The sequence below is a fragment of the Balaenoptera borealis genome (genome assembly GCF_965194805.1).
Source record: "Balaenoptera borealis genome assembly, chromosome: X".
NCBI lineage: Eukaryota > Metazoa > Chordata > Mammalia > Artiodactyla > Balaenopteridae > Balaenoptera > Balaenoptera borealis.
The window spans coordinates 112475863-112492968 of NC_138881.1; the positions used below are offsets into that span (position 1 = coordinate 112475863).

At 35.8% G+C, this 17106-nt stretch overlaps 1 protein-coding gene across 7 annotated transcripts in view; it reads left to right on the forward strand.

Annotated features, from left to right (window-relative positions):
- The window catches only part of PHF6 (PHD finger protein 6), a 54395-nt gene extending 39527 nt beyond the window's left edge, over window positions 1-14868 (forward strand). For 3 of the 7 annotated variants that reach the window (XM_082377950.1, XM_082377945.1, XM_082377948.1), the window contains 4 exons: window positions 191-295; window positions 2790-2923; window positions 11279-11408; window positions 11738-14868. In XM_082377950.1, the coding sequence (XP_082234076.1) occupies window positions 191-295; window positions 2790-2923; window positions 11279-11408 (369 nt within the window). In that variant the 3' untranslated portion in view covers window positions 11738-14868. Of the gene's footprint in view, window positions 1-190; window positions 296-1058; window positions 2924-11278; window positions 11409-11737 lie in introns of those variants that run through there. The other 4 variants (XM_082377946.1, XM_082377949.1, XM_082377947.1 and 1 more) reach the window with 3 other exon arrangements.
- Window positions 14869-17106: the final 2238 nt, after the last annotated feature.

Genomic DNA, 17106 nt, shown 5'->3' on the forward strand with positions numbered 1-17106 from the left:
TCCTTATTTTGGGTTATATTTTAATCAGACGTGAATAGATTAAAAAATATTTGAGTCAGTACTTGATTATTAAGGAAAAGTCATCTTTCTCAGGATATTAAAATAATGTAACATATTTGTTCTTATGTTATTTAATCTTTTTCTCACAAGGATTCTGAATATTAAATGTTCCTGCATTTTTCTTTTCTAGTTATTTTCTTCTGGCACAGTCCAGCTCACAACAACATCAAGAGCAGAATTTGGAGATTTTGATATTAAAACTGTACTTCAGGAGATTAAGCGAGGAAAAAGAATGGTCTGTGCTTTTATGTTTATGCTTTGCAACATTACTCTTCTGACTTTGTGCTTTAAATTTAGAACACATCTCAAATTTATCCAGTCATCAAAAAATTTAATATAAAGTAGTTCATATGTTAAAGTGAAGTATATATTTGACTTATTTGTAATATAATGAAGGATGCTGATGTTACTGAAAGTTATTCCTCTTTCTATGTAACTTCATTACCTAAGACAATTATACTGAGATTTATATTTCAGGGTATTTGAGAGTCTTTTAGTAAAATAAATGAAGATGTGAACATGACACACCTTATTAAGTTTAAAATGTTAAATTGTTTAAGCTCGCTTAAAGAAAAATTCCATGACCCCAATAGAACATTGAGAATCTCCCCATGCTGTTATTTCGTTCTTTTTTTTTTAAATAAAAGGAGATTTTTTCAGAGCCTTCTGTTAAAGTTCACATACATAGTTATGTCTCTTAATATGTTTATCATAGCTTTAAAGTTTCCTTTATAAAATGTGCCTAAGTCTCATGTTTTTAAACATACTGAATTACTAATAAATAGCTTTAAGAAATAATGGCATCTTTATTTGATGACTTACTCCTTTACAGTTTGTGAATATTATAAAATGTCATTGGAATGCAGAATCTTTTCTTTAAGACAGCAGTTGTCTCTAGAAATGACTTTATTTAAAAAATTTTTTTATTGTGAAAATTTTCAAACATCAAAATTAGAAAGACTAGTAACACACGTCTATCCATCACCTTGACTCATCAGTTATCAAGAATTTGCGGCACTCGTTTCATCTATGCCTTTTATTCTTGTTGCTTGAAGTATTTTAAAGCAGAGCTGAGACTTCATATCATTTCACCTCTACATATTTCAGTATGTATCTCTTAAAAGTTGGACATTTTCTTACCTAACCACAATGTCATTACACCTTATAAATTAACAATGAGTCTTCAGTGTTATTTAATACCTAGTTCGTATTTCCCCAATTGTCTCAAAACTATCTTTTTTAAGTTGGTTTGTGTGAATCAGAGGAGGTTCACATATTACATTTGGTTGTTATATTTCCCTTAAGTAATCTAGGGCACTCCCTCCTCCCTGTCTTTGTTGTTTCTGTTTTTGTTTTGTTGTATGCCATTGACTTGTTGAAGAAAACAAATTAATTGTCCTGTAGAATATCCCACATGTTTTATTTGTCTGTTTGCTTTTTCACAATGCTATTTAACTTGTCCCCCGATCCGCCAGATTTTCTTTTAAAGTGGAAGTTAGATGTAAAGGCTTGATTAGATTCATTTTCAACATTTTGGGGGGTAAGAACACTTCACAGGTGGGACTATATCATCCATATTTTTATCACATCAGACAAGTCATAATGTCTGACCTTGGATTCAGGTGGTGAGTTGATCCCTCCGTTGTGAAGCTCCCCTTCGATCTTTCATCTAGTGGTTTCAGGCATTGTTGATCTTTGTCTGAATCCATTAGAAATGACTTTTTTTTTGTGGAACTGCATTTTTGAAGGTATAAAGATTATTGATGTCATTTGTTCCATTTAAATCCAGTTCAGTTTTTTGATACTTTGATTACTCTTCTAAAAATGAAACTCCTTTAAAACAGAATGTGGAGTACTAAAAAAAAATAAAGGGGAAAAAATCACTTCATCGTATGTAGCGCAATGTTGTGTCATACAGCTGAAGTCAAATAGGTGACTAGGATAACAATTCACATTCTCTTGATCAACTTATTTACCTCTGCACTGTTGAATCTTAGTGTCAGCACTAACCTAGCATTTCCCCAAGTGTGCTCCAAAGGAAATCAGTCCATCGGGATGCTCTCCCACTGCTCCAAAGTTAAAAGGGCATCTGGAGTTCAATAAACTTGGGAACTGTTTACTATACCCTCCTTCCCGGAGGAAGGCTGTCAGAAGTTCTGCAATCAAGTAATCTGTTGAAAACTAGCATTTCTCAAACTTCTTTGACTCTCAAACCCTTCTGCCAACAATCACCTTAAGTCTTAAAAAGATGTCAGCCCCTTTAGTCTGTTTGTGCCCTTTTGCCTACTTGGTAGCAATCCCTCTCTGAGGGGCATTGCTTTCCTATCTTCTCATTCTTCCCCCCAGTCATAACAGGAAAGGAACTGATCTCAGGGAGGAAAAGAAGCCAACCACTAAAATATAGAATATATTTGTGTGTGTGTGTTTGGCAGTATTAAGGAGTGTTCCCTTTATGTTTCGATGTCAGCTCTCTGATGGTTAGTAGAGTTAAATAATGGAAACATCAGGGGTGACTACATATTACAAAGTCTATCAAAGTATGATTTAAATTGCAGCGTTATTTAATATATATGCTATACAATAAGTTCAGTGCACTCTTTTTCAATAGAAAAACTGGCTGTTTTCTTTGTAACGTGGACTGTTTGGCTGAAATAGCTAAAATAGAAGAAGTAAGATTGCATAAACTTTGAAATACTGCTTATGATTATTCTTTCTCTTCCCTTAAACAGAAATGTACACTTTGCAGTCAGCCCGGTGCTACTATTGGATGTGAAATAAAAGCCTGTGTTAAGACTTACCATTACCACTGTGGAGTACAAGACAAAGCTAAATACATTGAAAATATGTCACGAGGAATTTACAAGTAAGAGAACAACAATTGTTCATTTTCCTAAACTTGTCAGTAAGTAACTGCCCTTAAATAGATGACGTTAGTTTACTTGCTCACTCTTCTTAGGTGGTGTTTAGCCAAGTGTAGAATACTAAGGACTCTGTATAAGAAATGAGTACTGCAATTGACATTTTCCTCTGCCTACACATCCCTGGATTAGCATTCATTCAATCAGTGTTTTTATGCTTCCTATGTGCCTGGCATTGTGCTAGGAGCTGGGCATACAATAGTGATCAAAACAGACAGAGACAGTGTCCTCATGAAAGCTTACAGTTTAGTGGGAGAGAGATATATCAATTAAATGGTCACATAAATATACAATCATAAACTTCGTAAGTGCTATAAAAGATCTGTTACAAAGCGCTGTGAGATCATGTAACAAGGAGGAGCTAACCTACTAGTCTGTAGTGGGGCAGTGTTTAGGAATTTCCTCAAGGAAATAGTGCTTGAGCAGAGAAATGAAGGGCGAAATGAATGTGGGCATTGGGAAGGCGTTCTAGGCAGAGAGAACAGCGTGTGCAAGGCCCTAAGATGGGAGAGAAACAAGGGTGCAAATGAGGGGGTGGGTGGTAGGAGGCTACTGCTGAGGGTCCAGGTGAGAATTGTGGGTAACTTAGAATAGGATGTAGTTGTGAAGGCAGAAGTTGAAAGATACACTTGGAAGACTGATGAAAGAGTAAAGTTTGGAGATTTGGGATTACATGTTACCCTCTTTTTTATGGCCCTCCACTTACCAGTGCTGCGTTGGGCTAGTGTTATCAATGTGAATCTACAATGGTTCCCTTTGTTTAATAGAATGGAGAATAAGTTGGTAGAGATCCCTGAATATTTATTTGGTTTGCCTTTGCAAGTTGTAAAGCACTTCCTTGCTCTCACATTCCCAGCGTGCAATAAACCGGTGACTCAGGGTCTACTATTCCATGGACAAAGCAGTTTGTGTAAGCAGTCAGGGTCTACTATTCCATGGACAAAGCAGTTTGTGTAAGCAGTCACCAAGTCATTTGGGTGATTGCATGAGGTGCTAATGCTGTATTATAAAATTGGCCAAACTTTGCTTAATAATAAAGGCACATGTTTTTCAAGTGAGTTCTATCAAGCCTTGAAGGAACAGATAATTCCAATGTTATTTAAAGATGTCCAGCACATAGCAAAAAATGGAAAACTTCTTGGTTCGTTCTGTAGCACGTGCATAGCTGTGACACCAAACCTAACAAAGACAGCATTTAACAACAAAAATTTTAAAACTAGAGACCAGTCTTAACTTTTATAAATATATGTACCAAAATATGAAATAAAATATTAGAAAATCAAATCCAGGGCTGTAGTCTAACAATTTAAACATTATTCAAAATTAGGAAATATATAAATGAGACCTGTTACAATTAATAAAGAAAAATCCTAGTGCTTTCCTAGTGGATAGTGAAAAGACATTTGATACCATTCAACATCCATTTCTGAATTTTAAAGTAAGGTAGGGCTTCCCTGGTGGCGCAGTGGCAGAGAATCTGCCTGCCAATGCAGGGGACACGGGTTCGAGCCCTGGTCTGGGAAGATCCCACATGCCGCGGAGCAACTAGGCCCGTGAGCCACAACTACTGAGCCTGCGCGTCTGGAGCCTGTGCTCTGCAACAAGAGAGGCCGCGATAATGAGAGGCCCGCGCAGTGCGATGAAGGGTGGCCCCCACTTGCCGCAACTAGAGAAAGCCCTCGCACAGAAACGAAGACCCAACACAGCCAAAAGTAAATAAATAAATAAATAAATAATAAAAATAAAGGAATTCCTTTTAAAAAAAAAAAAATAAATAAATAAAGTAAGGTAGCAAGAGTGCTCTTGGTGGTAAGCTAGGAGTCTTAATAGAGTGTTAAGAGAGACAGAAATGGCAAACAGCTTATTTAGTGTTAAAGTAAATGGACCATGGTTCTTAGCCAGAGCTGAGCCTCAGAATCGCCTGGAGGTGGATAGGGCCCTCTTTAGAAATGTTCATGCCTAGGCCCTACCCTCAGATTTAAATTCAGTGGGTTGAGGCCCAGACCATGTATTTTGATGACTCCGCAGGTGATTCTCAGGTTCATCTCTAATTGAGAACCACTATATCAATACACTTTCATTCAGATCAGGAACAAGACAAGGGTGCCAACTGCCAACGTTACTTTCACTCTTTTTCTGGAGGGTTAAGCCTGTGCAACGAGAAAAGGAAGGAAAATGTATATGTTGTGAAGGAGAAAAATAAAATTGTCAATATTATTGATATTACTGTCTACCAAGAAAATCCAAAGAAATCAACTCTGAATTTATTAAAATTTATAAGAGCTCAGTAAGGCTGCTGAATATGAGATGAATTTTTAAAAACAATTCCAGTAATAACTACTTAGAAAATGTAAAGGAAAGATGTCTATCCCACCATACACACACACACACACACACACACACACACGCACACACACGTGCATACACATACACCAATGGTGAACCTTTTTTAAAAAATAGCATTTTACATAGGACCCCAATGAATGATGAAATATATTATGTTCCTTGATAGACTCAACTTTGAAAGATACCTATTCTCCCCCAAATTAATCTATATACTTAATACAATTTTAATGAAATCCAACTTTTTGACATTTTTATCTAAAAAAGTAAATGTGGTATTATTGTCTATTAGTAATGATCGTTACCTTACATAACAGGAAAAGAAATAGAAGCTTAAACAAGATAGAAGTTTGTTTCTCCCCTAAAAGACGTCCGGAGGAAAGCAGTGCAGATGTGGTAGGCAGCTTTTCAGTGTTATCATTGGCCCCCATTGGCGTCTTTCTGCTGTCTCCTCCTTGGGCTTCCTTCCATAGGAAGCAGGAGGAAGCAGGGGCAAAGGAAGATGGAAGGACAAAGTAGCTGTTGCTCCAGCTGAGTCAGGCTTTAATCAGCCTTCCTGGAAGTTCCATACATGCGTCTGCTCAGCATCTCATTTGCCAGAATTTAGTCACATGTCCAAAGGAGGCTGGGAAATATACTCTTAGTGGACACATTGCTACCCAAACAAAATATGGTTTAGTACTACGGAGGGTGGGGAGGGATAGATATTGGGGTAGCCAACTAGTCTATCACATGAAGCCAAGAAAATTTTTAATGCAGTTGAGAGGAGAAATCCCCTGTTAGATATCAAAGCCAATCATATAGTAATTAAAACAGTGTGATACTGGCCCAGTGTTAAAGATCACAGACGATAGATCCGTGCCTTTGTTGGAATCTTATAAATAATTATGGTAGCATTTTATATATGCGGAGACAGAATGGATTAATTCAGTACCTGATATCTATACAGTTGGCTCTCCATTTAGAAAACAGTCTTGACCCAGGGAACTCTACTCAGTATTCTCTAATAACCTATATGGGAAAAGAATCCAAAAAAGATTGGATATACGTATGTGTATGTATAGCTGATTCACTTTGCTGTACACCTGAAACTAACACAACATTGTAAGTCAACTATACTCCAATAAAAATTTAAAAACAAAGAAAAAGAAAAGAAAACAATCTTGAGTATAGGTGGCCTTTCTAAGCATGATAGGGAACTCAGAACTTTTATTTGACTACATTAAAATTAGACTACCTAAAGAGAACTCCAAATCATTAAGAAAAACACAACCCAGTTTAAAAAATGGGTAAAGGATGTGAACAGGCAGTTTATAGAAGAAATAGCCATGGGTTATAAGCACATGAAAAACTGTTCAACCTTATTAGTAATGAAGCAAATGCAAATTAAAACAAGATCTTACCAATTTTGGCAAAGATGAATAGGATTTAGACTATCTACTGTTAGCTAGGTTTTTGAGACACAGGCATTCTTATTCCATGTTAAGGTTGAATATAATAAATTGGTACAACTTTTTAGGAGAGCAATTTATTATTGGAGAAGGAAACCTTAAAATAATGTATATCTTTTGCTACTAGTCTGCTTGTAGGGATTGAGCAGACAACAGTGCAGAGATATATGTGCAAGAAGTGTCATCGCATTATCGTTAGTGATAGTGGCAGCACCCACTAGGGCATCTTCTTAGACTCAACTATACTTCAAACTGACAAGATTACCCCAGATGGCATCAGTCTACTCAGGAAGGATATAGACAGGAACTACAGCTTGCCAGCAGGGTGGCATCAAATATTCGTCTTCTCTGAGAGTCCTTGCAGCAGTCATTGTAGCAGTACAGCTCAGGTCCAATAAGATATGATCCACATTGGGGAAAAGCCTCATACCCCATTGGAGTTAGTACCTCTTAACAATACAGTCATATAGGCATACATAATTTTCAGGTTACATCACACTGAAAGAGGACCAAAGGTAAGACTTCTTATCAGAATATGCATATTTTTCCCAGTCCAGATACAGTCTACCAACTGGGGGGTAACATAGCTTAGTAAAATAGTTGACACACTAATTTTTGTTAAGTTGCTAGAGGAAGAGAGCTAAAGAGTTAACCAAAGGTGAAATTCTCATGTGGAATGGGAAAAGATTTTTAACTTTTCACCCACAATAGCAAAGAAAGAAAGAGGGAGAGAGGGAGGGAGGGAGGGAGAAAGAGAGAAAGAAAGGAAGGAAGGCAGGGAGGGAGGGAGGGAGAAAGAAAGGAAGGGAGGAAGGAAGGAAGGAAGGGGAGCGAGAAAGAAGGAAAGAAAGAAAATAATCAAATCAGAATTCTATCAGGAGACTTAGTAAATAAATTTTAGTACATACATGCATCTAGTGGAATACTATGCAGAAATTAAAGAATAAAGTAGACCCATGTGTAGAGTTGTGGAGAGGTATTTCAATGATTGAGTCAGGGGAAAAAGTTGCATAATTCTATTTTAGCATATAAAAAGTACATGTGTACACACATGTACAAGATATGTGTATTTTTTTATACATAGAAAATTTTCTAGGAGCATAGTCAGCAAACTTAATAGTTGTCATCTCTCATTCGTTGCATAGGGGTGGAGAAGAGGCAATTTTATATTCTCCTTTATATGGTTCATGAGCAATCCATTATTTTAAAAGTAGCCAATAATATTTTAAAATAACAGGCCCACTTAAAATATTTAGAATCAGATATGTGGAGAATTATTGTGTTTAAATTTTGACTTTATTTATATATTCTTTTCACAATAGTTATCCGTTTTCATTTCAGGAAAAGATGGAAAATGTAGATAAGAAAAATAAAACTAAATGTCAACTTTAATTCTACCACCAGAGATAATAACTTTAAATCTTTTGGAATATTTTCTTCTAGACATTTGTGTGATTGTGTATATGTGTATATTTATAAAAACAAAACTTTCTTATATATACTCTTTTATAACCTGTTTTCCACTTACTATATCTTTAGTAGAGGCATTTTTTTTCTGTGATGTTAAACAGTTGTACATCACCATTTTAATGGTTGCATAGTATTCCAGTGTTATGGGTGTATTAGTTTGTTTAATCAGTTCCCTTTTTAGACATTTAGATGGCTTTTATTATTTAGCTGTTAGAAAACCATGTTGCAGTGATCATCTCTAAACAAAAGTATTTGGACTGGGATCCATGATGATTTGAAATGCTCTTTTTACTTTTTCACATTGAAATTTGTTTCTTAAATCTGCTTAGAAGTGGATTCCAGATTTTTTCATAGAGACCATGGAGTTCAAACGAGTCCGTAAGCAGGCAGTTTGGGGAGAGAAGAATGGACAAATGGGAGGAAATGCAAGGAGGAATATTTCTGAATGAAGTGGCTTCCTTCCCTCCTACATGTGACTTGCTTTCTTTCTTTACCAGCCCTTTCTGGATCCTGAATATATTCATATTAAAAAGGCGAGGGAAGATTATATAGTGATCTGTTTATCCTGTTTTATTGTCTTTATTGTATTTCTGTTTTACCATAAAACAGTAAGTTCTGTGACAGCAGAGATCTTGTTTGACTGGTCAGCACCTGCGGCTTTGGTGTCCAGACAGGTGAAAGACACATAATAGGCCTATGGGAAATAGTCCTTGAGTGAAAAATAATACCATAAAAAGATTAAAATTTGTTCTAACAAGAAAGGGCTCATCCTTTTAGATAAAACTCTGTTATAAAAATTTCTAAAAGTCCACAAAAATAGAAGAGTATAACAACCCCAGTCTCAGCAGGTACCAACTTATTGCCACGGTTGTTTCATCTACATTTTTTTTCTTTCTGAGGTATGTTAAAGCAGAATCCCAGATCTCCTGTCATTTTATCCTTACATACTTTAATATCACTATGCTATCATCACATCTTATAAAATTAACAGTAAGTTCTTAGTATCATCTTATACCCGGTTCACTTTCGCATTTCCCCAATTGTCTTGAAGATGTCTTTTTAGACTTGATTTGTTCAAACCTCAATACATGCAAGGTCCTTACATTGCATTTAATGGATGTCTCTTAAGTCTCTCTCAATATAGAGCAGTCCCCACTCCACCCTTGCCTTTTCCTCCTACCTGTTAAAGAACCCTGATAAGTTGTCCTGTAAAAGTCCCATATTCTAGATTTACCAATTTGCTTTTTCCTGATGTCATTTACCTTATTTCTCTACCCCTCTGTATATCCTGTAATTTATAAGTTGGCTCAAAGGCTTAATTAGATCCAGGTTATATTTGGGGGAAGATACTTCATAGGTGCACTATATAGAAGTGATATTTGATACTTGAGCTCATGATTTAAAAACTGATTCCTAACATGCAGTGTTTGAAGAGTAGAAATTCTCCATAGTTCTTTGAAAATGTTTTAAGAATAAAAAATGATGAGCAAAACTAGGTCAGAAGTCAGTTGTTATTGCTGCCCCCCCCAGCCCCACCCCTACCGTTTATTCTACTCACTTGTCAGAAACTTTTCATGTTAAACCTAGTCTTACATCATTTGTGGCAGATGAATTCCTATGTGATCATCTTTTATCCGTTGCTGACCACAAGAGGGCATCCACTGAACATTTTTTAAGCATTGTTCCATCTTGTCATCTTGTGTATAATTGACCTAAAACTGAGCTCAGATCAGCTCCCACCCTTCTTTGATTATTGTAGGGGTGGTTAACTATAAAAAATATATTGTTGTGTATACAGTAAAGTGGCCTAAACCTTTGTTCAAAATCTCCTGCATTGCTATTTTCATTAAAAACAGTGAATTTCAAGTATATAGTGTATATACCCAAGTAAAAGGTTGTCGGAACAGTGTGATGTCAAAGTATCCCTCCAGAGATGGTTTGTTAATTTCAAAGAGGGAATACTTACCCTTAGGATAGAGAAATCTGGCCATTTCTACCACCTTAAGCAAGTGAAAACAGCCCACTCATAGCAGGACATTCTGAAATTGCATGCATCCTGAGGTATGCAGGATTACCTACAAAGTATCCTGGACTAACAAAGGAAAGTTGAACCTAAACTTAACCAAGCCCTTAGACCTTGTTTCTAGTTTACAGGAAATAAAGGGTGAGAGAAAACCAAATAAAACATTACCGCAGGGACTTCCCTGGCGGTCCAGTGGTTAGATCTCGGCACTTTCACTGCCGTGGCCTGGGTTCAGTCCCTGGTCAGTGAACTAAGATCCCACAAGCCGTGCAAGCCGTGCACAAGCCGTGCAGAGCGGCCAAAAAATGAAAAAAAAAGTGTAAAAAAGACTCTTAAAAAAAAACAAAATGAAAACATTACCACAGTTAGATAAATCCAGAATGTGGTGTAGTTGACGAGGCATATGGTCTGACTCTTCCCAGAAAGTCAGTGTCATGGGAAAAAAAAGAAATTGAAGGAGCCAGTCTACATCATGAGAAACATAGCTAAATGCAATACCTGGAAAACTGTTAGGTGACTCATAAAGGTGTTCTAGTAAAGGCCAGGACACTAATGATGGAAAGGTACTTGAGGAGTTTGAGTAAAATTGTTTCATGAAATGTGAGCAGAAAGCAGCAGCATATATACAATTTATATTATTTCCTAAAATGTGCTTTGAAATTATGTATATGAAACATTATAGAATTTCATTATTTCATATATATACCTAAAAGTTGATATTTTCATGTTAGCCAAAAACTTTTTTTAGTCTCATTGGGCAAAGTGAGGAATTGCCTTATATTTGGACATATGTGGTTTTATTTCAGATGAACTTTTATTATTTCATTAATAGAGTGCTTTCCTTTCTATCTTTTAGACAGACATGGACCTATAGCTAATTGTGGGGTGTTTTTTTAGTGTGGATGAGGAAACCCAGATTTTAAATGGGCATGGACCTCATCCACTAATGACATAAATATATTCTCATCAACAATGACAAAACATTTTGAGATTTTTATCTTTCATCATTGTAGACTATATTGTAAAAATCATAGTGGAAATGATGAGAGAGATGAAGAAGATGAGGAACGAGAGAGTAAAAGCCGGGGAAAAGTAGAAATTGATCAGCAACAACTAACTCAGCAGCAACTTAATGGAAACTAGGTATGAAAGTTAATTATGTTGGCTCTGTTGTCAGGATACAGTATACACACTGATAAATACGTATTGAGGTAATAATGTGCAGTATGATTTTTTTTAATGCTATTATGTTTAGTTAAGCATGCTACTAGAATGCTGAGGATGTGTAGGCTTGCATAGTTTTTTTTCTTTTAACTAGCTGATTTCGTAACAGTAAACACAAGCTATCCACTTTATCAATAAATGTAGTTGTAATGTCAAACCAATAAGATATTCTTGCTCCTCAATAACATTATATTATTGTGTTCCCCTCAAGCATCATATTTTACATTTTTTTATCATCTTTTAAACAGGTTCATGGGACAGAGTTAGAAAACTGGGAATGAATAAGACATCCATAACTACTATTCTTTTTTCACTGTTTTCTAAAATCAAAAAGGGTTTGTAACTTTTTACTGCCCAACTCTTAGATCCTTCATTGAACTGCCTAAAAACATCATGTTTGTTTTATGAGCCTTCACTAGATGGCAGAGTTTGACATGTTGATATTACGTAGCTGTAGTTTGCAGTTTCTGGGAAGCAATTGAAACACTATTAACCCTGTGTATAGTGTCAACAGTTAAAGCAGACATTGAAATGAAGTAAGCTATATTTCTGGACTGAACAAAGTTCTACTGTTTAGAGTGTCTAAGTTTGTTTAGTGGATTCATACTCAAGGGAAAGCATAAGCAAATTTCACTTTACAGTGCAAACACGCCTCTGGTGGCAGCACATGGGAATTTGTGAATTTTTTTTCCACACTCAAGTAATGGAGGCTAGAAATGAAGAGAACCTTCTTTTTCTCTTGGCTTCGACAGCACATGCTAAAAATCTCTTCCAAGAAGTGTGCTAAAGCTTTTCATTTGGTTCCTGTTAAAGTTGTTCTCACTGACCAGCATGGACTCAGGCAACCGGTGATTATAAGCTCTGAGCTCCAGTGCTTATGGCAAAATTCTCTTGACAGTAACCCTCTTCTCTTTTCATGTCATACAAAGAGCTTCTAGCAAAATGATTGGATCCTTTCAAGTTTAAACTAACATTTGGCAACAGCAAATTAAGCCTCTTTAACCTTTAAAGCGTTACCATTTACTAAGGACTTCAGCCACCGTGTCTGAAACCCGTTCCTCTCAAGTGCCGTGTTGTTGTGGAACACTTCATATATTGGCCCAAAGTACGTAAGGAGATCTCATGTGCTGTAGAAGTAAAAAAAAAAAAAAAACAGTCTTTGCATAAAACAGTATTTATTTTTAATTTTGTGACCACTATTTTAGAAACTTTATTTAATATTTTTAATGTTTTCATTCATTGCTTTGCTTATCTATAAAATAGGCTTCTGTGCCCTATTTTTCTTCTGGTAGGGTTCAGTGTTGTTTTATTGATCATCAGAATTGTTCCTCAAAGCCTAAGAACCCAGCTTTTTAGAAAGGATTTTCACACTGGCATTTCTAGCTAGTGATATTTTCTTCCACTTACCTGCTGAAGCACATTTATATATTTCTTTATGGCAAAACCAAAAAATTTTAGTTGTGTTCTGCCGAATATTACCATAGCACCTCAATATCAAGGGTAGGGATTCTGATTTCTGAATTATTAGTTAACCTACCACATTAAAGCAAATTAGCCAACAAGAAATAACATGTTAACTTGACTGTACATTGAGATATTCTTCAGCTTATGGAAAAGCATTTTAAAAATGTAACAGGTGGAAAATTACACTGTGCTTAACGACTGATTTTTTTTAACTGCTAGTCCCTTAAAGTCACATTTGTCAAGTGTGTATTCACACATTTACTTAAATCAAGGGACTCGATGATTGCTTTATTTTAACCATCTTTTATTATTTTTAGAAGGAAACTAGCTTTAGTAGTGGATTGCCCTATATGTTTTTCTCCTTTTGCTCTAAATATACCATTGGATTTTGTGTGTGTGTATGTGATGAATTTTCAAAATTCACCATGACTTGAAGTGCAACGACAGATCTAGATGTTTGTTTACCAAGCTATGTGACTTTTCCCAAAGGATCTGTACTTTATTTCCTTACAGCAGCTTGAAACCCATTATGTTAAATCTTTGAATCACTGTGTCTAGATCATTTTTACATTGTGTGCCATAGACTTACCCATGGAATAATAGAGCACCTTCATTTTTGGACAACTACTGTAATGATGTTTTTAGGAAAAATGGAAGGTGCCGGGGGTAATAATGGCCAGTCAATAATCATGTAATGGACTTCAAATACAATAGCTGTCAGTTAATGAATTTGTTATGTAATAAACTGTGTGGGTTTCTTCAACCCTTTCTCTGCCACTAGCAACCAGAATAGCACTTTACCATTTGGTTGGCTAGATAAGTGGCTGGCTACCTATTTTTCTCACTGTGGTGTGATTGGCTAAATAGTCTTTCATTAAAAATTGAAATGTAAATTGAAGTCACATGAAAAATCACCTTTGGTTGTAAACCTCCAATATTTTGATTCTCTATCATGTTTTCGTCACATGCTGAGTAAAAGTGCCTTACAATGTAAAAATTGTACAGTACTTATGTTCCCGAGTAGCATCATCATGTTCTGGGTAGTAATTACATCGTGGTATGACTATTTAGAAAAATGGACCTCAGCAGTGTATTTACTGTTCATCTCCTAAGTCCTTAACTGTAGTTTTAATAAGCATGACATTATTTGATAAGTATATAACATTTACATCATTTCAAAAAATACTGTCTTTTATGCGTATTTTAGCTTGAAATTTTGAAGCGTCTTTTCTCCTTTTTTCTTTTTTCCCTTTTTTGTTTTGTTTTCGTTATCGATATTAAACAGTGTAATCTTTGCAAGCGTATATTGAAGATTATTCTGGAGCATTTATTGCCTTACCAGAAATGTTAGTAAGAAATGTTCTTTAGAGTAGAAAGATAGACTTGAGTTTCTATACTTTAATAAGAGCTCTTTGTTCCTGGGGGGAGGGGGGATGGGAGGGGTGAGTTTTACTTTCATCTCAGTTTATTAAATACCCACAACTGAAATACATTTTATTTCAAGGATCATGAATTTTAGAATTTCAGATAGTACTTGCTCAGGAGTACATGCTACTCAAGATATTAAGAGAATAACAAGATATGTAGATCTACTGTTGAATCAGAATCTATGTACTTGAACAAATGTGTGACTCAAATATCTCAAAGCAAAAGAAAAGTGTTCTAGAATGTTGTTGCTTTTTTAAAAAGCACTAAAGTTAGACCAAGGTATACAGTTTTGTTCTAACAGACATTTAGATTAATTGTAAAGATAAGGAATGCATTATGGGTCAAAATCAAACATTCCTCTCATGTTATGTATATTTTGTTCCTGTTATATTGGCTTTATTTTCAGAATTGTAGTTTGTAGTATTAGTTTCCTTTTATTGGTATTCTTGCATATACTATTCATTCAATAAATGAATTATGACTTTCATGTTTGTATTTATGTCTTTTTTGTGGAAGGGTATGATGAAGCTTATTTGTAACAGCAGTAGTACTGTGTTCCTTTTAGTCTTGCTTTTATTTCAAGGTGAAATACCTAGTTTGTTTAATAAATTTGTCGTTAAACAAGTATGAGAGAGAAAAATGTGAATTTGAGTTTGGTTCAAAGTTTCACACATAAGGCTTTATCAGGGAGAGAATCAGCAATCTTGCAAAAGTATGATAGAACTGCACTACGTCTTGGTTCTTTTATCATTCCATGATAAAGATACCTACAACTTAAATCGGGTCCTCTGGAACCTAGTTAGAAGGTGATTTTAAAAATAAACCAAAACTCCTAGTACAATTTATCTGCTTGCTAATAAGGGTGCAGGATTAATATCCTTGTCATAAAGGGATTCCACCTTAAAGATTTAAATGTACTCCCTTTACTCTGGACAGCTTACTTCTAGCAGTAGTGCTCATGCATTGAGGTCGTCCTATCCAGGGCAGAAATCAAAGTTTTAATTGGTAGAATTTGCTCATTCCATACATACAATTCCTAACCTGGGTTCCTGCATTCCTACTCAAAAGGAAAAAGAAATCAAGTAAGAGGTTCTGATTAATGCTGGAACTATAGGAGAGTGTGCTTTATTGCAACTGCTACACACATGCTTGGCGAGTGTGTGTATGTGTGTGTGTGTGTGTGTGTGTGTGTGTGTGTGTGTGTTGAAAATCCATTACTTAGTTTCATTTTAATTACCCCCTAAAAATATAAAGAGAATTATGTGGTTTTCTTTACCTAATTGAAACGTTGACAGCTGGGGTTTGGGGTTGGGGCGTTTTTTTGTTTGTTTTCTTTTTTCAGCTGCAGTCATCAGCAGTTGCTGAGGTCATTCCAAAGCATAAACGTGCTAGAATTTCCTATGAAAATTCTATGGCCAGCAAATGGCCAGTCCATGTTTTTAAGGGAAAAACCCAGTCCCTGAGACAGTGCTGCTTTATGTATCAACCAGTGTTACATAATTTTGCCTTGTTCAGATAATGAGGTAACTGGGACATTAAGGACAAGGCAAAAATGCATTCTTGATTTTTATTCAGAAGATGAAAGCTATAAAATACCAGTTACCATGAAAGTTAATGACAGTATTTTACCTTGTTAAACTGTAGCAGACATGTTGTCCGTGGGGTCAGTGTACTGAAGTTAGTCAACCAGCCCTGGGTCCTTGTCAAAAGATAGCAGATCCATAAACATCCAAATTCTACCTTTGCCTATACCTCTATAGGCTATAAATGTGTTTTTATGTTGGGGGTGAGGGTAGCGGTGGGGAGATAGGGAAGGTACAGCTGGGCAAAGAGCTAACTAGATCTGCTGTGTGAATGAAGGGGCAACCTTTTAAATGGGACCTAGAGAGTAGATATTCAAGGGAGTGTTAGGAGCAGGGAGATAGAAATAAACTGTACTTTAATGTGGACATTGGATTTAGACTGTTGATTTTCTATAAAGTCATTTGTACAAAAGGGTAAGGTTTTTCTGTTTGAGTAGCTTTAAAATCACAGCTATTTACAGATTTTTTTTGAATTTTATTTTATTTTTTATACAGCAGGTTCTCATTAGTTATCTGTTTTATACATATTAGTGTATACATGTCAATCCCAATCTCCCAATTCATCCCACCACCACCACCCCACCACCAGATTTTTTTATTTATAAAAGTCATATATATATACCCATAAAAAGAAATGAAGTACTGATACATGCTACAACATGGATGAAGCTAGCTAAGAAGGGGCTAAGAAGGCAGCACAAAGTGTCACATATTGTAGGATTCCATTTATATGAAATGTCCAGGAGAGGCAGATTCATAAGAGACAGAATACAGATTAGTGGGTGCCAGGAGCTGGGGGGAGGGGAGGATGAGAGTAACTGGCATGGAATTTCTTTTGGGGGTGATGAAAATTAGATAGTGGTGATGGTTATATAACTTTGTGACTATACTAAAAACCATAAATTATATGCTTTAAAAGCGTGAATTTTAGGGAATCCCCTGGTGGTCCAGTGGTTAAGGTTCCGCGCTGCCACTGCATGCCACACCGCGCGGCCAAAAAAAAAGGTGAATTTTATGTTATGTGAACTTTACCTCAATTAAAAACATACGTAGTCATTGTACAAAATTAAAATATAAGATATATCAAGCCAAATGTGAAAATCCCCCCTTTTCCACAAGCCTACTCCCCAGTATTTGATGTG